The sequence below is a fragment of the Dermacentor silvarum genome, chromosome 10 (assembly GCF_013339745.2).
Source record: "Dermacentor silvarum isolate Dsil-2018 chromosome 10, BIME_Dsil_1.4, whole genome shotgun sequence".
Lineage (NCBI taxonomy): Eukaryota > Metazoa > Arthropoda > Arachnida > Ixodida > Ixodidae > Dermacentor > Dermacentor silvarum.
The window spans coordinates 81,471,771-81,493,428 of record NC_051163.1 but is presented as its reverse complement, the minus strand read 5'-3'; the positions used below and the strand labels follow the sequence as shown (position 1 = coordinate 81,493,428).

The 21,658-nt window shown below is 44.1% G+C and overlaps 1 protein-coding gene across 1 annotated transcript in view; it reads right to left on the bottom strand.

The window, feature by feature from the left end:
• Positions 1–272: 272 nt before the first annotated feature.
• The window catches only part of LOC119431664 (uncharacterized), a 512,426-nt gene continuing 491,040 nt past the window's right edge, over positions 273–21,658 (bottom strand). The window contains exons 5-11 of the mRNA XM_049657968.1: positions 9,699–9,777; positions 9,535–9,598; positions 7,943–8,051; positions 4,913–5,036; positions 3,678–3,725; positions 2,918–2,989; positions 273–407 (exon numbers count right to left, since the gene is read on the bottom strand). Coding sequence (XP_049513925.1) covers positions 273–407; positions 2,918–2,989; positions 3,678–3,725; positions 4,913–5,036; positions 7,943–8,051; positions 9,535–9,598; positions 9,699–9,777 — 631 coding nt within the window. The remainder of the gene's footprint in view (positions 408–2,917; positions 2,990–3,677; positions 3,726–4,912; positions 5,037–7,942; positions 8,052–9,534; positions 9,599–9,698; positions 9,778–21,658) is intronic.

Below are 21,658 nucleotides of genomic sequence, written 5' to 3'. Positions count from 1 at the left end.
TAAAATGAATACCACATGTTGTGCTAATGTTGCAGAATCCTAAACATGATTAATACGTCTTTTATTATTTCTGCAAATTTAAATAATTCCTTAAAACATCGATTCATTGCTATACAAAAATTAACTTGCTACAGTTATAAGTTCAACCTTGTTCTTTAATATGTGACAAAACACGATTCTCCCGTTCCATTTATTCAGACAGGCTCCTAGGTGAAGTATACTATTCAAAGGTCACATGATCTAAACAGCTGCAGAAAGCACAGAAGTGTACCTTACCAGAAAAAGCCGTCTGTATGAAAACCAACGGTCCGCTGCTGTGCGTCGTCAATGAATGGATGCACAACCGACAGCATGGCGATGAGACCAAGAAGCCAGAACCCAGCGATTACAACAATTCCTCCGGCTGCCTGCAATATGACCAAGTCGATGGAAAGAATGGAATGCTACTACGACGTAAGTTTCACGGAAGGCTAGTGGTGGCTGGGTGTGGTTCAAGCAAACTATTTTGCGTTGCGCATCGGGTGGGCTTAAAGCGCCTCGGGTGATGACTGTGGTGCCGCGGAGACTCTTCTACGCATTCACTGTCACTGTCCTCTTTTCAATGTACAGAGATGATCGCTTGCAATCACGCTTGTGTGATATCGTCGAGGACGAATATCAAAACAAACTATTTTAGAATGGCGACCTCATAACCCGTGGCAGTTGAGGGCAACGAAGGCACTGACATCTTTGGCCACTTCACTGTATCTCGTCTGTCCTTTTTTCGCGTTCAAACCGCGCGCCAAAGAAAGAATGTACAGCAAGCCTCATCGTCTACTTTCCTAACAAGTTCTTTTCGCACTATTACTGTTTTAGGACAAGAGACCTGCAATATCGGTGGTAACTCAAAGAGGTGTTCATTGTGCTACAAGTGATACTGTGCAGTGATAGCCTGCGGGGATAGTTACTGGCCGTGATCTTGTGTCTGCGCTGCCTGTTTCTCTGTCTTTCTCTCTTTCTCAATTTTCGAGTATTTTTGCGTCACTTTTTCCTGTTCTTCAGCGTAAGGTAGAAGAGAAGATTTTACCTCCCTGAGTTTCCCCTTACATGTTTCTTTCTTCAAGCCCTTGTCATATTCAACTTGCATTTTCGTTATTTTACTTCTGTTTATATTTAAAATGAGCGTATTGAAAAAGTGTGCTCATGACGGGTAGCTAAGGATTACTCAAATAATCAGCTTGAAACAAAGGGCATTCGTGCAGCACGGTAGAAAACCAAACACTATAAAAAAATGTATGAAATTGAAATAATGGGGTTTTACGTGCCTAAACCGCGATCTGATTATGAGGCACGCCTATAGTGGGAAATTCCGGAATAATTTTGACCACCTGTGGGTTTTGAACCTGAACCTAAATGTGACTACACTGGTGCCTTCGCATTTCGCCGAAAACATTCTACCTGAGTGCACACCCCAAAGCAGTTTGAAACATAGAACTGCCTGAGTTCTCTACACAATTTCACATAATAACGGGCATGCAAACATTTCGAAAGGCGCATTGAGTATTTGCCTATAAAAATAAAATTATAATGCGAATAAAAAAATTTAAACCATTGCCTACTGAGAGTGCATTGTCTGCTCATTGTGTACTCGACACAACACGTTAACACAGTTGATATTTTGGCGAGTGGCTGTAGCCTAATTATTAGTAACGCATAGCAAATGGAGATTTACTGGCCGTCTTCTTCGAAAAAAAATTACGTAACATCCCTTCGTCATATAAACACCCTAACTGCAAAATGCCCACAAGATGTCTAAATAAACACACCGGAAAAAACGAAAATTGTAGGACTAGTACAGTGCTTGCACTATACAGATAGGTTGCTGTCACTTTAAAGATGGTTTTAAAACCAACAAGTGTAGCCCTATGCATAATAGGATTACAAATATGCCACGAATAAGCAAATTAGTTTCCTCCAATCTACCGAGTGTTCAAAATTCAGCTTTACGAAATTTTCCGAAGAGGCGGATATTAGTAGCATGAGAAATCGAAAGACATATTCGAATAATTAACAAAATTCTCTAAATAAATTGTTAGTTAATTACTTTACGAGACATATTGCAATTTAAGAATTGTATCCGGTGAGCTTGTCAGGCATATCCACTTGGGATGAATTTCCAGAATGGCGCCAGTTTGGAGGTATGCGCCATCAAACCCACCGTAAAAATGCACGGTTGTTCTACTTACTTTTTTACCAGAATGCTGTTTTATACATTGAAGTACAAAAGTAAGTGGTACGCTTATGTATTTCGTCCCACATTTTGGGAAATAATATCTCGAAACTGGTGTCATCGTGGAAACTTATTTCAAGTGGATGTGTCTTGCAAGCTCACCGGCTAAAATTCGTCAATTGCAATATCTGTTTAAAGCAATTAACTCAGAAGTTCATTAGTCAATTTTTGTTCATTAGTTGAATACGTGTTTCGATTTATCGTGTTGATAACCCACCTCAACGATAAGAATTATGCTACCTGCCACAGGCGATTTTTAAAAATTCCGTAAAGCTTAATTTTGAACACCCGGTATTATGTAGATTATGCGTTGGCAGTATATGTTACCTTTGGTGAGTTACGTTTCATGAATTTTAATTTCTCTGACATTTGCACATTGACTAAATAAATTATTCTTTATTCAATAATACTATTATTGTTGTTAAAATTACTATTTTCTGGAAGTACTAAGTAAGGCTGGGATCATGACTTCAGAGGACACTCCTTTCTGCGAGCAGAATCATCAGCGCCACTCCACGGCCCAATAACTTTACTCGAGAACTACCCGCCGTAGTAGCAGCAACATATATCTTCTTGTTCAGTAACGTTCAGCACCATATTGTCATCGAAAACTAAGCAAAACTGACAAGCACAGCGTAAATTTCTCACCATGATAGCTTGGCCGAAAAGAGAAGGCACGTCACCAAGGGCTCTTCCGGCTTCTTCTAACACACCCACAATCTGCGCAGCGCGGGAAGAAGCAGTAATTGGCTTCGGTGGTAAATTATGTAGGAGACAAATTTCAGTGGCGAGGAAGCTGTTTTCCTGCAGTACTACGCTACCTATGAGTTATGATTTAGGCTTTAAAGGTTAGAAAAGCAAGCGGGGAAGTGAGCTATCCTGTGGTAAACGTCCCCCGTGTTCTTCCTTGCAAACAGCAGCGACGTAAGTTCAACTCAGTTACCAGGAAGGAAATTTTTCATAAATACTGTGCCTACATTATCGTTGTGCTCCACACCATCAATGTTAGCAAATTGGTGGTTTGTATTGTCCAGAATATCTAATCCAAGAGCGCCGTCATCAGTATTTACTACAAGTGGCAAATTATGGTTAGCTCTCAAGCGCAAAATTAGTAAGACAGTTAGTGTTAGCTATCAAATGCTCTAACCGGTGGACCATTGAAGTTGCAGAATGGATACCAAGAGAAGGGAAGCGCAGTCGAGAACAGCAGAAAACTAGATAGGATGGTCAAGTTAGGAAATTTGCAGGCGCAAGTTGCAATCAGCTAGCGCAAGTCAGGGGTAATTGGAGACCGCAAAGAGAGGCTTTCGTCCTGCAGTGAACAGAAATATAGGACGATTATGATGATGATGATCTAATGATGATGATGTAATGATGATAAAACTGGTGATTTAACTTCGTGCCTTACCATCGTGACTTTCTTGAGAACGGCGGCAATCATGAGCAGTGTGACGATCTGTAACAACAAATTTGGCCTTTATACCACCGGCTTGTTTAACACTGGGATCATGCCAAAAGATAATGAAGGAATGTGAAGTACACACGCAATTGCATGCGCAAAATATCAAAGCTGCCTAAAATGTTTTGATGGAGACAAGTGTACCGGCAGAGTATTCTCCTGTGTATCGCAAATTAATGATGTTTTCTATACACACGTTTCAACGTGTGATAACAATATTTTGTTCAAAATCATTCGTTTTTTTCCGTTGTTTTTTTTGCCTAGGCTTGCTTCATCAATATAGGTGTGCACCCTGTCAGTTAAAAAAGATGATATGTCTGGAAATCAGTTGTATTGTTTGCGTATATTTCAGTTGTTTTCCCTCGTAAGCATGCTCTTAGAAGTTAATTTGTTAGACTAGGACCATAGCTTTCTCCTAATATAATTGGATAATATCACTAGAAATAAGGTAACCTCAGTCAAAATTAAAAAAACTTCAGATTCTCTTAATGAGTACCCATGGAATATTGAGCGGCACATTACACTTTATGGTTATTTTCATCCGTGTCGCTTTCATGAAACCAGAGGACGTTTTGCAAATACGTATCATAAAGAAAACTAGGACATAAATAGCAAATAGCTGCTACTACTTGGTATTTCGAAAATTTACGCTTTCATAGTCAATGTTTCTCTTCTGACACACCAACGCACCTTTAAGTGCTCAGACCTTATTCAATTATGATACCTAACAGCTCCAAATCAGGGACATCTCAAGAGGAGTAGAAACAAATACGGTGGTTTACAGTAAAACTGGCGTAACTTCAGCGATGTTTATGAATGAAAGTTTTGAAGTGTGCCAAATCAGTGATGGTGGCGACAACTCCAAGCGATGCATTTGGATTTGCGCATCTGTGCAGAAAAAAAGAAAATGCTTGAAGGGAGTGTTATCGGCCCATGCTGTATAAACTACACTAGAATAGCTGATCTCGGCTTTATGTGTGTTCTAAACACCAAGCGACCCGTTTTGTATATTACCAGTTGGTTGGATCAATTGTACTGAATCAATCGGATCAACCAATTGGATCAATTGGGTGAACCAATTGGTTGGATCAGGGAAAGCTGGCGGCAAGGAACGTCGGGAAACAAAGGACTTATGAGCAGCTAACAAAGTATCAACAATTGTAAGCAGTGCTTGTTACACCTACCGTGAGTATCGTGAGTAGCACCAATACCACGATCCACAGGTTACTGCGTTCATTGTGTTTGGACAGCTCCATCACGTCACCAGGCGAGCGCCTATATAGTGTGATGTCATTGCCCCAGGCCAACCTGCAAATAAGTGCTACGCAATGTCTTAGGTATCTAAAAAAATAGGTCCCTCTATTTCTGTATAACTAAGCAGAAAATTTAACATAGTGCTAACCTCGTCTGTGTGAGAAAAAAGTTAAATGTCATCAAGGTGTTCTCTGTATCGGTCCATGTCTGTTTGTTGCGTTTTTATACGTAGGCATTCAAATAACTTCTTAGCATATGTAAGTGAAAATTGGTAATGATTTGTGCGTTGTCTTAGCATAACTTAACGGCGCGAAGCCGCCTCAATATGCTGAGCATAAACGTGGGTGCCTCTGAAGAAACCTGTGCATAAAGCCAATGCACGTGCAGAGGTCGAGAGGTGTGAGGCAGGGCTCAGCCCCATTTGGGTACTCTCCTACATTCGCGAAAAAATGTTATTCACTTACTATTGGCACTATTGTTATCTTCACTTTTTTTTCAATTAGGAAATGTGATGGTTTCAGCAAAGTGGGATATAAAAACAAACAAAACAGGGAAAAAAAAACTTATCAGTAATCAACACAGGCACAGCTGGTATCTAGGGTGCCTTGTTTTTATAATCTCAGCACTTTAATAGTAAAGAATCGCGTCACCTTGCTGGAACCATCATACTTTAACTATACGCCAACTTTACCAGAACAACATCCCTCAAAATGAAGGCTAGGTGAATTTTAGAAATGGCTCAACATGACAGAAGACTAAACATGACAGAAGACAAAATTGGAATCATCATCGACTGTGATTTCTCTTAGACGCCACATATTACATATATAAAAAAGATGTTGACTGCAATATCCCATGTATTCAAATTTGTCAACGCAAAGTCTTCGGGCGCATCTGTGCAATCGATGCTACAGCTGTACCTTCCATTATTTATGGAATTCCTAAGATATAGCATGCCCGTGCTGGGAAGCACCAGTAAAACGAACCTTCGCACAATCCAGAGTATACAAGCAGCCACAATCATCATGGGACGTGACCACCCTAAATCAAGTATATTGTAGTCGACGCTCTGAGAGTGCACATTCGACATGTCGCAAGGATACGGCGTTCACCGTCTTGCTTGCCTGCCAACAACTGGGCCGCATAAGAGTTTTAGCAGTCTCCTGACTACTCCCGCAGCATCGCTACCCTTGGATTACGTCCCAGCAGCATGGCCTTCGTTGCCACAGTGGTGTCTGCATTCACCTCATGTATTCCTTACGAATCTAGGCATCAAGAAGAAGGCACAAATACCGTCAGCAGCATTGAAGCAGGCAGCATTATTGCTAACTACATGAGGTCCACAGTGTCCGCTTACATGTTTACACCGATGGGTCGGTCATGCTATCCAATTCAGCAACTGCAGTATATGTCCCAACAAAATCTACAATGATAAAATTGAGGACATCGCACTTGACATCAACGACGGCTGTCGAACTTGCAGCTCGGCGTGCAGCAATTTTATTGATCGATCAAAAAACGCACCAGAAATAAGTCATCTTCTGCGATTACAAAGCCGTCCTCCAGAGTTTGCTCTCTGCATTGCGCCGTGCACCCCACGAACGACGTGTCGTGGCAAACGAGAAATTTACCATCGGGCAGTTGACGAAGGACATGCCATCGTATTTAAATGGGTAGTCACTGTGGTATCCTTGGAAACGAGCAAGCAGACGCAGCGGCTCGATCGTCACATACTAGTGCCAATTGTGACACTATCCCGTTGTCAAGAACAGAAGCAACGGGAAAGCACCGCGCGCTTGCTCGCGAGCTTAGGTTGGCCCAATAGAATTCGGCAGACTCTAAAAACCAGCGCCTTTGTTCCCTGGATTCTGATATGAAGCTCCGCCTTCCAAATGGCTTACCACGACGGGAGGTAACTCTCATTTGTCGCCTATGGCTAGGAGTAGCTTTCACCAACGCGTACACCTGCCTTATCGGAACGGCCGCAACTCCAAATTGCGAAACTTGCGAATGTAAAGAGACGATAGCGAAACCTTTGTGTGACTGTCATCGTTTTAGTGCACAAAGAAAAGTCCTCAGCACCACTCTCAACAAGATTGACAACCGTACCCTTACGAAAGCCAGAATTGTTGGTCCCTGGTCCCAGCTGACCTCTGCACAAACTGCTTTAAAAGCGCTAGTACGCTTTTTTAAAAGAAACAGGGCTCATTTAAAAAACTAAGGATTGTGCGAACTGATGCGTTCCTTTTTAAAAATATTCTCTTGTCTTTTTGTTTGTTTTTTTGTCCTTACGCCACACCCCTGTGCATAGTAGCCAACCAGACATTTAACCTGGTTAACCTCTCGGCCTTTCACCTCTTGTTTTCCTTCCTTCCTTCCTTTATACGCTTTTAAAAATCGTGTTAAAGCAGTGAAGGTACACGATAGGAAGTTTGTAAGTTTAAACACATACCGAACATGGGCGCTGACCCCGCCTTTCTTTAGCACGGCTTACTTCACGATGCGACATAACGAGAAAGATCAATCTTTTCTGAGATTGCATCATAGTACTGTGAACGCAGCTTCTCGCATGCGTTATCTCCGCTGCGGGACCACTCGTAACTAGTGGGCAATGGTGTCACATAATTTTCCTACGCTTTCATAGCAATTTCATTTTTCAGGTATTTTTTTCTCTTTTATTCTTGTTTCTATGAAACTTGGTATGTTACATGAAAATGATGTGTCTCCGCCCCCCCCCCCCCCCATATTCATTGCGTTTATGGGGGCTAATATTGCTGTAACAAATAAGTAAATAAATAAATAAATAAATAAATAAAAATAAAGGGAAATTCAACCTATACATTTGGATATTTCCCTTCCTCATTTTACCTCTGTAACAATTACCTAGAATCACTTCCCTGTGCATCACACGCTCTCGAAGAGCACTGCCAAATCGTGCATCCTATAAGAGAAGATCTTACCAAAGTGTGATTGTGAAGGCTAGCGTGCTGACAGCCGACGCCATCATCACCAGCCAAGAGTAGATGCTCATCCAGAAGCGAAGGCACAGCATCCAAACAATTGTGATGCCTGCAGTGATCGAGGCTGACGTAAGAGCGCTTCCAGCAAGCTGAACGCTTGTTATCTCAGAGATGAGCTTTGTGTTTTTGTGCGAATGAGCACCGATGGCTGTTTGCTGGTATTTATTTGAGTGCGGTTTTTTTTTTTCATAATTTCGTGAAGTTTAACATCCCGAGGCCACATGCGGTAATGAAAGGTGCCGTAGTAGACGGCACAGTATGATACGGAACAAATTGTATTTCCCACCATCGAAATGAGGCTGCCAGAACGGGAACTCAAACTCGTGACCATGCGATCAGCATAAGAACGCTAGTCGCAGCGCGAACGCCGCGGACAGTGTGGCGTTCTGGGAGTTTGTGTGCGTCAGCGAAATACTGCTGAATTCACTGACAGAGCTACCTATAGGTTCGCCACACGCAAAGTATATCAGTTCATCTCTGTAACTTACAAATTGTGAGCATGTTGTCCTAACTGGAAATTAGAGCGACCTTCTTTTGTGTACGACGCAAGGAATGGTTTTCGTAATAAATTGTGGATAAGTACAAACATTCAACAAGTATTTCTTGCTAGCAACTTCTCTCGTACTGAACACTGAGCGAGAAATTTCTCATTCAAATCATTACGTGTTTCGCCGCCGCTGTTATCAGCTAAAACACTAAATGCCCAACCGTCAGCCGTGCATCTTTCAACTCACAACTCACTATTTCTCACTGTCTATAATCAGCCTTTCAAATAAGTCGCGGCTGATTATAGATAGTGAGTATTTCTGCAGCTACTTGTACAAGAATTTGCTTCTTGCAAGCCCTGACAGTGGACATGAAGCGGTGAGCCGATAAAACGCACCTTTGTAAGAGGTCTCCAAATGTATTGGCCTATTATGCAAAGACGTTATTATAAGTGAAATCATAACGTTTCTTTTTCGGCGTTTTATTGCAAAGCGCTCCCTGTTCATTCCTTATGTAAAGATTCGAAATGCGTCTCGATATAATGTAAAATATAAACCCAATAACATGTTAATACTTTTTCTGTGAATGGCACATCAATTCGCTGCGAAAACAATTGGAAGCGTCATTTCACGCAAGGATTTGTGAACACTGTCATCGATTACTTTTAAAGCAACAATGTTGTTAGGTACCACTGGTGCTTTCTGCCGCATGTAATATGTCATCATATTGACACATTTCGTCATGTTTACTTTTAAGCTATTTACAAAGGGCGTATATGTATCTGTCCTTCGAGGTTACTAAGAGTTGACAAAAAATTTGACATTATAGTTCGAATACCATTGAAAATTCGACATGACAAGGGCTGTACTGCACAACGTCACACTCACCCGCTCCATGGCGCTACCGAGTTGGAGAGCGAAAACACACGATTATTTTTTTCGTTTCTCGTTTACAGGAGCCCTAAATACTCACACGCCTTTGTTGAGTTCTTAAGGATTTCATTTATACCGCAGCGTTTACGCCAGGCGCTATCCACGAGCCCTTACCTATTCCTATCAGCACCACAAAACACATTTCATCCATTTGCCACAGCAGGTCCCCAGCGAGAATCTGAAAATATTGGAAAGAATAGTTTGGCATCTTTAGTTCTTATTTGCGAAGTCATTGGCAAGAGGATGCTATAGGGACCATTTGCACGATTGTCGCTTACCTTCGAGTCCGAATCCCTGAGTATGAACTCACGCACCTCGGATGCTTGCACCGAGCAAACGTAAGGCAGCAGGCCGGCACTGCGTGGACAAAGCTTATTTTTAAGCATACATGTGTACCACATGAAGCGCGATTGAAAAAGCAGAAGTGGTGAAACGATTATTGTCACTTGAACAAAAGTGTCTGCAAGAGGCGACGTTTTCGCGACGGCCTCAGGCACTTGGCAGTGGCGACGGAACTGTGAACGTCGTAATAAGCACTATGCTTTCTGTACAGGGTGACGCAAGTTTTTTTCACCGGTGATACCCGATCCTGGAAGGAAAAGTGATGTGGTCCCTGGCTGTATAGATACGTTGTTGCGTGATTCATTGTGCGCCTGCGTGCTGCCATGCCCTGCGCGGTACATCTACGTCCACGTCACGAGATTCACCGCACAAGAGGAGCGCTCACATCACCGGCTGCACCACTTGGCAGCGGCGATGGAACTGTGAACGTCGTAATTAGCAATCTGCGTTCTGGACAGGTTAGTGACGAAGTATATTAGGCCGCTTGTAATTTCTTTTTTTTTTTACTTTGAAGTGTTCTGTCATTGCTGCCAAGCTGTCTTTTTGTATTTGCTGTGCTGCTTTCTCCTCACTTCTCGCACATTATTAGAAAAATGAAATATTGATTTGTTATCGCTAAATTTAAAGAGGAAGTGAGTACTGAATGTCTGAAATTCTGGGAAGATATGTAGCAGGAACTTAAGATGTTCCGTGAGTGTGTGGAAAGGAATTTCAGCAATGAAATTCGAGATTTGAAAACAGAGCAAAAGAACATGACTAAAAGCATTGACTATGCTCATGACACTATTGATGACCTGAAGAAAAAAATCACAGCATATCCACGAAGGGAATGATGATGGGTGGGCGAAGCACCGGGGGATCATTCGGGTAAACCACAGCTACGGACGAGAGATAAAGAGAGCGTGCGTCGGGAATAAGAGAGAAAATTACACCATCTTCCCGTAGGGGAACCCTGAGTAGTATGCGAAGCAGCCATGGGGTCGACTCAAGGTAGATTTATCAGCTGTATAAACTTAGACATGCAGCAGCACCAGCAACGCGCAGAACTATTGTCGACGCCGTCGGCGTTTTGCCCGCATTCGCACCGAACGCGCGCAAAGTGGAACCGGAACCAGAAGTGGAACCGGAACCGGAAGTGGAAGCGGAACCGGAACGCCATCTAGTGAACACTTCATATCACTACAGGTGGCTACATACTACATCGGAGGAAGGACAGACCCACGCCCTAAGGAGCTTCGTCCCTAAAAAAATGTCACAGTTTCGCCCTAAGGGCGAAGCAATGAATGCGATAGCAACACAGCAATGTCATACGAAGTAAGGTGAGCGGCTTTGGTAGCAATATGAATTGTAGTAAACATGAGCTGATTAAGTAAGCAGGAGTGCTGCGGCGTAAGTAGACCGACATGAAGAGAGACTCGATGACCACGAGAAGGCGCGTGTGAAACGGTGGTGTTGATGAGAAGCGCTTCCCGTGGGCAGCGCGTGCGAAGGGACACATCTGTAGCGCTGCACTGCCGATCCGGGCAGCATTGCGTGTGTAGCGTGCGTTGGAAAATGTGGCCCGACTATTACGAACTGAATGAACAAGCGTGGTGTGAGCGCGCACAAACACGAAGAGATCACACTGAATGACAGCAGACAACGACTGTCAAAACGCTGGCAGTAAGCATACGCCGCAGCGGGCGAAGGTACGTGCGGTCTATCGCTTCAACGGAAACTGAGCGGCGAATGCACTTAAAGGTCAGAGCCGTGTGGAGATAAGAGACGGTGCGAGCGAGCGACGAGCGCGGTTGTTGGCCGAGAAGTGCGCCCCCCCCCCCCCCCCCCTTGCTCCCTCCGGCGCTGGCTTCCTGCTTCCTTGCTTGCGCGTGGGAGATTGAGTGCGTTCGCTCTCCGTGATAGCGCGCGTCTCCGCACGCTTCCTCTCGGGCATACGGCGCGCTGGCGAAGATTTTATCTATAGGGAACCTCACGGTGACGGCGACGACGACGCCGACGGCAGAAATCCGGTTCAAGTGTCCATATAATTGCTATCGCAATAAAACTGGAGCAAGCTGTCGCAGAAACTGCTCGGCTGGACGGTGATAACGCTTCTCGGCACCTAGAAAACTTGTCCTTGAAAACCTGTGTGATTGAATTGGAGAATCGATTGAACAGCTGTGATCAGTACTCTATGAGTGTTAACAAAGAGATGCAAGGCGTTGTGAAAAGGGAAAATGAATCTGTGAATTATTTGCTTTGTAAACTTAGCGCTTGGCAAGGGTGACATGGAGGCGAGTCGCCGTGTGCCGAGTAGAACAGAGAACAAAAGTAACATCGTTGTTCAATTCAAACTGCTTGAACAACAACACGGATTTAGATACAAGATGTCCTGTCAAACACAGTTACTTGAACTAGTAAGCGATTTTGATAACTCCTTGCATGCTTTGCACTACGTTGATGCTATACTTATAGATTTATCAAAAGCTTTTGATCGGGTGCCCCACAGAAGAATAAATAAGAAGGTTCATAAACTGCAACTTGTCTATAATGCCATGTTTTGCATCGAATAATTCGTGCGCAGTCGCTTTCAACACGTCTAGATTAGAGAGCCCATTTTTAGCTGTACTGCAATAATATCGGGCGTACCGCAGGGGTCAGTATTAGGGCCAGTTCTCTTTTTAATTTACATAAATGACATAGCTAACAACATAACTTCTAGCATACGCATTTTCGCCGACGACTGTGATATTATCATCATCAGCAGCAGCCTATATTTTATGTCCACTGCAGGACGGATCACCAACTGAGTGTAGTATTACTCAATCATCATGCAGCAGCACCCTACTAGCTTTTATGTGCCACTAGGCACTGGACAGAAGGCGGGTATTTTGCCTCTGCTCCACGCCACCTCCTACTGTTTGATATCAGACCTGCTTGTAATCCTACCTGATTTGTACGGCAGTGCATGGATGGAGAGGCTGATAATATACTAGTGCGCTGCATAATACGGCCCTAAGTATCACCAGTGGGGAGCATGCCAATTCTCTGTTCTGTTGTGCCGAAAGGAAGCATGTGACTTTAGATGCTTCTATAATGGCTCCAATAGTTGGGCCTTTCTTAGGTTGTGGTTGCACCTGAACTGAAGCGAAGACTTCATCTACATAATCTTGACACACGACGCAGGATATTTCGTTTGTCATTTTTTTCACTCCGTATCCAGATATACAGTTTTTGCAAGTACTCTCGCATCATATCTTTTCACGCAGAGATCATCGTCTTAAAGTTGAATATATTTCGCCGTTTGTATTGTCAGCAAAGGAGTGGAACGATCTGCTGGAACAAATAGTTACCCTTACTGATATATCGTCCTTTAAGACAGAATTGCTGATGTATCTTGGTCGAATTGACACTCAGCAACCCTGACCTCGTCAATGTGCATGAAGACGATTTTTGATATAGTGTAGCCCTTGATTGTGAGATGACATACATCGCTTGTACTTCCCTGCTTTTATTTGTAAACGTTTCATTTCTATATGCTTAATGGTATTCGGCTACTTTCGTTTGTACTTGCAACTTTGTTGTATACTATGACTCTATAAGCCCCCCCCCCCCCCCTATGTAATGCCCTCTGGACCTTTAGGGTATTGAAATAAATAAATAATTAATGAAATAAAAGTCTCGAGTTAAACGCGATTGTGTGCTAAGGAAAGCCAAGAGAGCACCCATTACAAATGCAGATTTGGGCATTGGCAACTCAACTTCTTTTTCACCACCTGTGTATGTCAATGAGCATCCCTGCACGAAGTTCAAAAAACTGCTCGCGATTGCTGTGAAAATGAAATACGGAAAGCAATGGCAATCGGTGTGGTCATTCAACGGAAAGTCTGACGAAACACCTGCTGTACACATATCAAGCGAGCATGATATCGACAGGATTTTTGAAGGGCAGAGAGGTTGTGCGCCGGCGTAATGCGCATTGCTGTGCTTGCCCGAAAGTTTGAATCAGCTGTTCACTGAGGATTATCTAGAGCTTGCTTTTCCTCGAGATGTCTGCTCACATAACTAAACCAGCAACTTAGTCCTACATATGAACATATTAACACAGGTCAATTACCTATAAAAGACGACGTCGCACTCTATTTACAACAATTACAATTGACATTTGACAACATAACGTTGAATGAAACTTGCTGCCCAAATAATGGACCAACTTTTCACTCTTGATGGCTACAATTCATTCTACCTTAATCGGACACATAAGCTAGGAGGGGGGGGGGGGGGGTTGCATTGCTCGTTACGACAAAAAAAAGAATTGCCACGTTGTCCCTGAATTTAGTAAGGTAACAGGTGACTATGAAATACTTACCGTTCAATTTAAGGGTGAGTTTATCTCTGTTTTTTTACCGACCGCCAAATGGAAGCATAGCAAGTTTCATGAAGTTTTACGAGACTTTGTTGGAACATGCTTGTAATAATTTTCCCCTTATTTCTGCAGGAGATTTCAATATTAACATAGTGGCCGAGAATTGTGCCACCCGTGAGCTAAATATCTCTAATATGCCAATTCGAATTACATGCTCCACTGCATCGGCACTAGATTTTATAGCGACTAATATTTACACAGTAATTTACAGCGCTAACACAATAACATCGGATATTAGTGACCCCTGTCCCATATTTATGAGCTACTTTTGCAAACCTCTAAGAAAAAATACGCGGCAGGTGCTGCCAACCGTACAGATAATTACATCTCAAGGTTTTGAAGGTTTTATACTTGACATATACAATCAGAACTGGTCATCTGTATATGAAAGTAAAAGGGTCGACAACGCCTATGATGAGTTCATCCAAATTTTTCAGCGCATATACGCAAAACATTTCCCTTTCAATACGTTAAAACCTGCACGAAAGGCTAGGAAACCTTGGGTCACTCGCAAGCATTTTACAATGGTAAAAAAAGTAGCGTAGCTTGCACTGGAGGCGCAATGCGAAAGAGGTAGTGGATCTGCTGGGCACCTAGCTAGTCCTGGCCTTTGCGTTAGGCTAAGCACTACTAAGTCATCCCCAGCATTTTCCGAAATTCATTGAGTATTCATCGATTATTGATTAGCTATTAATTGGCTATCAATTGGCTATCGCAAGGTATTGGCCACGTATTTGGGTTAGGCTAAGCACTACCAAGTCATCCACACCATTTTCCGAATTTTACGGATTATTGATCAATTATCAATTAGCTATTGATTGGCTATCGCAAGGTATCGGCACGCATTTGGATTAAGTAAGCACTACCTAGTCATCCCCAGCATTTCCCAAATTTTATTGATAATTGATCGATTATCCATTAGCCATTGATTGGCTATCGATTGGCTATCGCAAGGTATTGGCCACGTAGTCAGGCTAGGCTAAGAACTACCAAGTCATCCACAGCATTTCCCAGAATTTATTGAGTATGTGTCAATTATCGATTAGAAATTGATTGGCTATCGCAAGGTATTGGCCACGTATTTCGGCTAGACGCTTGTCGCCGATGGCATGACAAAAAATGGTGTGACGACGACGATGTGACGACGATGCAATAATGACGAAAGCGTGGCGAGAGTCGAACGACGAATTTAGAACGACGATTAAAACGACCGCAGAATGGCGAATAACGCACGACCGCGACTGTGTTATGACGAACCAATGCCGACAATGACATGAAAACGACATGTGGGGAATCGCATGACGACCATTTCTTGGCGACGATAGAGTGACGGCTATGGTATGAAGAGAGGCAATTGACAAAGCTGGAATGACGGCGATGCGCCACTACCACGACAGCACTACCACCAAGAGCATATCTAGTGGTCCGAGCTATGAGACAACTTGGCCCGCTGACCCGCCGTGGGTGCTTTGTGGCTTTGCCGTTAAGCTGCTAAGCACGACGTGGCTGGTCTAAACTGCGGCCGTGGCGGCCGTATTTCGATGGGGGTGAAATACAAAACCGCTCGTGTACCGTGCATTGGTTCCACGTTAAATAACTCCAGGTGATCGAAACGATACCGGAATAAGATTAAGGCATTTATGCAAAAGTCAGCCACTACGGCGTACCTCACGATCAGATTGCGGTTTTGGCGCAAGAAACCATAAAATATGTTTAGTAATTAACGCGACCCACTGGGTCGGCGTGGAAGGCGTGACCACGACCGCTTGACGAGAGACGGATAGCAATGCTAGAATGACGATTGAACGACCATGACGTCAACACGAGCACGTACCTAGAGGCTCAATCTATTAGAGAATTTGGCCACTGGGTCGTCGTAAGAGGATAGCTAGATAGAAAGATAGATGGATATATGGATAGATAGATAGATAGATAGATGGATAGATAGATAGATAGATAGATAGATAGATAGATAGATAGATAGATAGATAGATAGATAGATAGATAGATAGATAGATAGATAGATAGATAGATAGATAGATAGGCTTAAAACGGCTGAAGTAGAGAAATAATGCTAATCGCATTAGAAACAGCTCCGTTTTTAGGGTTTTGAAACAACCGAGGTAATTATCCCGAACTATTACTTCACAAGAAATGTGAAAATAGGCTTTCGAAATGAACGTTCGGCAAAAGAGACTTCTTCGAAGCTGCATACCAGATCGTTTTTATACAGTTTGAATAGCGCCACATTTTGATGCGCACTAATAATACAGCTACCACAGAGAAGATGAGGAGTGGTCGAAGCACCGGGGTATCATTCTGGTAACCGTGAATCTCCCGTATATATATAGTGTACATGTGTACAGCACACATGTACATGCTCTGGTATACACAGTATACATGCAACCCAGAGCTACGGACAACAGATGACGACGAGGGACAAGGCTCGAAACTAAGGTACTTCGATCCTAAAGACTGTCAGCCCTTCCACTGTTGTGGAGATGGTAGACCAGCGAAGCTCTACTATGGTGGCAATTATGTATTTCGAATTATGACTATACAGATGCCATGGTGTAATTGGTTATTCGAACTATTAAAGAATGAGAAACGTATATGATCAGGTGATTTTCATTTATTTAGTGACCACAGGGACCATGGCCTTATGGTCGCTATGGTACTCCACCATAGGATGTACGGCAAAGGTTGGCACGTTCTTCATAAACACGTTACCAACGCCGCGCGCGTTCGGTGCGAAACCGGGCAAAACGCCACCGTCGTCGACAACAGTTGTGCGCGTTGTATGTGTGACCGCACACAACCGCTGTCAAAACGCTGGCTACGAGACGGAACGGCTAAACGCCGTTGTTGACCTGGTTAGAGGAGAGGCGGGTGAAAGCCCAAGGACAGTCAATGCCACCTAGAAAAAAAAAAAGTTGCAGTGGCTTAGCTCGGCTAAGCCAGGATATAGGTAGCGTTAGCAAAGGTTCAGCTGATTATTCTTAGCTTTCCTGGTTGTCTAGATTGTCAAGGATTAGCTTGATTGTCATGCTTACTGCTGCTCCAATGACACACACGCGGTATACGTATTATGTGGCACATGTATTCATTACTCCTACGCTCAACCGCTAATTGCCAGGCAACTACTTCGGGATCCGATGAGTCAAGCTTCTCCATTCTTCTGCGCTGTTGAGCAGCATTTGTGCTCTCCTTCTCCATGGCTATACCACACTGGCAAACGCCAGTCAGAAGTGCAGCGGCTCCAGCGCAGTGTCAGACGGCGTCTGCGCAGCGAGCGCGCGCCGGCGCCAGTGCGTCTACCACGGCTACGACGTCACTCCTCTGGAATGCGCAGACCGGCGGCGGTGAGTCGCGCGCGGCGGCGGCGGAGTGCGCGAGAGGTGCCGGCTCCGGTGGCTCCGGTGTGACATCACTGATCCTTGCGCATGCGCAGCACGGCTCTTGATGTGCCGCGCGAAACGGGCTTGGCTAGGCCAGTGTAGCTAACGCTACAAAAGTTCAGGCCCACTCACTGCCACCGTGACGTCACGCGTCTTGACCGAGCGAGCGAGAGCACGGGAGGTTGTGAAGGCATTACCACGAGCGTCTCCCGTGAGAAGATGAAGCGTTCGCGGGGATATTTCTGTGTGCGACAGCTTCTTTTCGCCTTTAGAGTCGCGGTTGGCTTTGGTTTAAAGAATGCATTACGCTTAGGAGTTTCAGACGATTTGTCTGTAAGCCATTTATTATTCCACTTAAAAATAAGATTGTACGCTATAAAACGTGCAACCGATTTATAAGAGAAAGGTTTGATTGTCCAATGAATTGATGAAACAAATAAAATAAATTTTATTCATTCTTTGCTCTTTATTTACACACACACACGCACACACAAGACACACTGTTCCAGAAGATGCACAGAACCTGTTAATACTCATTTTCTTAATTTCTGCCCTTTTCTCTGTTGTGCCTGCGCTTTTCTGCTCTTTAGAACATCTGTCTTCATAGACACATAGTTATTTAGGAGAGTGTTCGCTGCTGCCACAAGTATATTATTCAACACAATGTCTGGGTGATGGCCATTGAAACAAAAATCGAAATCTTCAGTTTCACAAAAGTGTCCTGTGACAACCACAAGGAGCCCTCCCTGATTTGGCGTTGCATGAAAACGCGTTGCATTCTCTTTTTTGGTAACGTGTTCAAGTACAATGTGGGCACGCAAAACTGCATTAACGACAGCCGGCTTGGGAAACTTCAGAGCGCCTCTCGAAAGGTTTTCAATGAGCTGATTGCTCTCATGTTGAATTTCCCGGTCCTGACATGTAATATTCTTGGCACAATACTCACAAGGCAGCTTTCTTAACGCAGCATGGGCGCAAAAGCCAGTGATGCATGTGATTACTGGCAAAATTGACTGCTTATTTGTTGTGTCACGGTCTGATATCTTTATACCGTACTCATCTGTCAATTGAGCCCCATCAAGTGCCATAGCACATAGCTTCTGTAATTCTTGCATATCTGGAAATACCAAACTGTCCTGTAGCCTCAGTTTTTTCTCCGACTCGAACAGTTGCTCTATTGAGATGTGATAATTCGTTCCTGACAGCCGCCGGTACTGTCCGAACCTTTCTTCAAGATGGTCCGTCTGAAATTTTCCCAGCAACACGTAGTCAAAATTCAGTTCTTCAAGGCAGTAACGGCACAGCTTAACAAGTGAGTAACAAGTCAGCCGCAATGCTGAGTGCGTTTCCGTGGATAGTGTGCCTGTATCCATCTTGATGTCTCGCCATGTGTCCAACGAATGCAAAAAAAAAATATTTAGAAATTCTATATGCTTGCCTGTCAAACTCCAGACTGGGTCCTGGAGAGGATCTATTAGGCTACGGCCGTTGGAGAGGCTTTTCACGTTGACGACATGCCACCACTTCAAAATTAGGTCAATGAAGTGCGCTGTCCCTTCAGCGTAGTTTAAATTGAGCTCGTCTCCGCGCATGTTTAGAGCCTTCACCACAAATGAACTGAAAACTTTTAAAACAAGCTTCACATTCTGCCGCTCAATATTCGATGGCTGCAATGCTTTGTAGCTCAATCCATTACCAAACTTTGTGACACTGTGTTCCTCCGAAGCGTGCAAGTCTCGAATGGCTTTGAGAGATGCTCCATTAACCCGTACTAACGATGATGTGCTGAAAATTTCAGGGTAGAAGATACACGTTCCTGGATTCTTCTGGTTCGACCAGTGCTTTCTGATGCACTTCAGAAGGTGGACGGGGTCTACTACATAAAAAATGAGTCTTGCATTGTCCACTGGGTGAGGGTACACAATATCAACTGTCCGTGTTTCAGAAAACGAGGACATCACTTTTCTGTTTATGGAATTGTTATCTGTTATTACTGCGATTACAGTAAGTCCTGCATTTTCAAGCTCTAAAATTGTTTTTGTGAGGGCTGCATGCAGTTGCATTGCTTCAATGTTTACTACTAGCATAAAGTGAGCAACATCCTTGTGTGCTGACAGCAACGACTAAATCATAAAAACATGCGCAGTTTTAGCCGCTTCGGATGAATTAGAAGCTGCCCCGGTCCCTGAACCACCCTTGTATTCAAAGTACGGCTGAATATGAATCTCGTCCATCATTAGAGTGACAATTTTTTCATGTGGTTTGAGAAGGCTTGAGCGCTTCTTCACATAACGCAAAAACCCCTCGTCGTTCTGCTCATTTACAGGGTTCACGTTATATTCCGAGCAAATTCGCATGAGCGTAGATCGATGTGGCAGTGCTATCTTGCCAGCACCGCGAATGAATCGGTAGGCGTGTGGGGAAATAGTGTGTAGAATACTGTAGAATATTAAAAGCTCTGCAGAGTATCGCAATGAGTGGTCCTTTCTCTGCAGTTGGTCAAGCTGCTTCTTTATGAAGTCAAGTGCTTCTGTGTTCTCTTGCGGCAGAAGATCATCCGACTTGATGTCGTCGAGCAGAGAAAAAAGCAAGCTGAACGTTGCCTTCACTTTTTCCTCCTTGTCGCAAACGTCTGGAACCTTGAAACTGCTCATACGGTCAAGTATGGTGTGAAGGCAGCGCAAGATCGTTCAGCGTAGCTGGGATGAGGAGATCCTTGGCAGGCACTTATACTTTCCTCCAGAAGGCCGTAATTTCCATGTTCCTATGAACAATGACAGCTCTTTCGATGTCTGGTGGATCTTCGCCACTTATGCGCACGAACAGTACAGCATTCTCTGCTTTTACTGTAGTCCAGTAGGTGGAGAGGCCGACACCCTGCAGGCGCGATACAAGGTCCTCGTACTACGTCAGCGTATTGCGGCTCTCTCCTTCCTCATGCAGTGCTATCGACTGTCGAATGGCTTCTTCTAGGTGGGATGCTTCTAGGCGTTTTCTCTTTTGGTCTGGCCCCTCTCGCACTGGTGCGTAGTCGCTCAAATAACTTGGGGCATTGGGAAATATTGTCGGGACTGCGTCCGGACTAAGCCGAGTAGCCCCCATGGGAGCTTCTATTGTCCTGCCGTTTCTCGGATGGGTGTATGTTGTTGTCCTTCTAAGGTACTGCGGCTTGAAATGGAGCTCACACATCTGGAAACCATTTAAGAAAGCGCTTTATCACAGGCTTTTTGCTCCGCACGCCCCTTATCTACTACGGCATGAAACAAGGAAGGCATTGAGGTGTCTACTGGCATCTAAATTCGGCTGTCTTGCACTACCACTTATTTCACGAAAACAAATTAGGCGAACGTTCCGGCGAGAATGGTGCATAGTACCGCAAACAGGTGGTCGGACCAATTGGCGCTGAGCCGTGCTCCCTCAAGGGCTGCAGAAGATAGCGCCAACCTTTCCCTTTCCCTCAAGAACCACTTACCGGACCAACGGTAAGAAAAACTTTGTACAAAACAGATGCACGACTACGCACACCAGCACACCTTCCCTTTTCTCAATCAAGTAATCAGAGTTGTTACAAGAAGCTCGCGGGGCTATGCTGGCTATGCGCACTTAGCGAAATATTATCGACACGGAAGGGAAAACGCCCATTTTGATAATGTACCGCTACGTACGTTTATTCTTTATTTCGACGAGTTCTAGGTGCGAGCGGTGTAACGTAGAACGCATCTCTCGCACGGCTTATGAATTCGATTGAGTGGAGCGTGAAGGTGCGTCTATATTTTTACACCATCCTTTTGCAGCCACGCTGACCGCGTCGCGGCAGACGCGTTCACACCATCCTTTTGCAGCCACGCTGACCGCGTCGCGGCAGACGTGTTCGTCCAAAACGCGAAATCCATGTAGTTCCCATCACTGTCTCGGGACGCTACATCATCGCGCTGGTGAGCGTCAGCAACGCTCAGCTAAAAATTTTCTAATGCCAAGGCTTACGCTAACTCAGAAGTGCACACAAGATCACTATTTTGGGGCAGGAACGCGACATGTATGAGATGGTGCCCTTAGGAATGACTCAGACGCATGTAGCATGGATGTGCACATA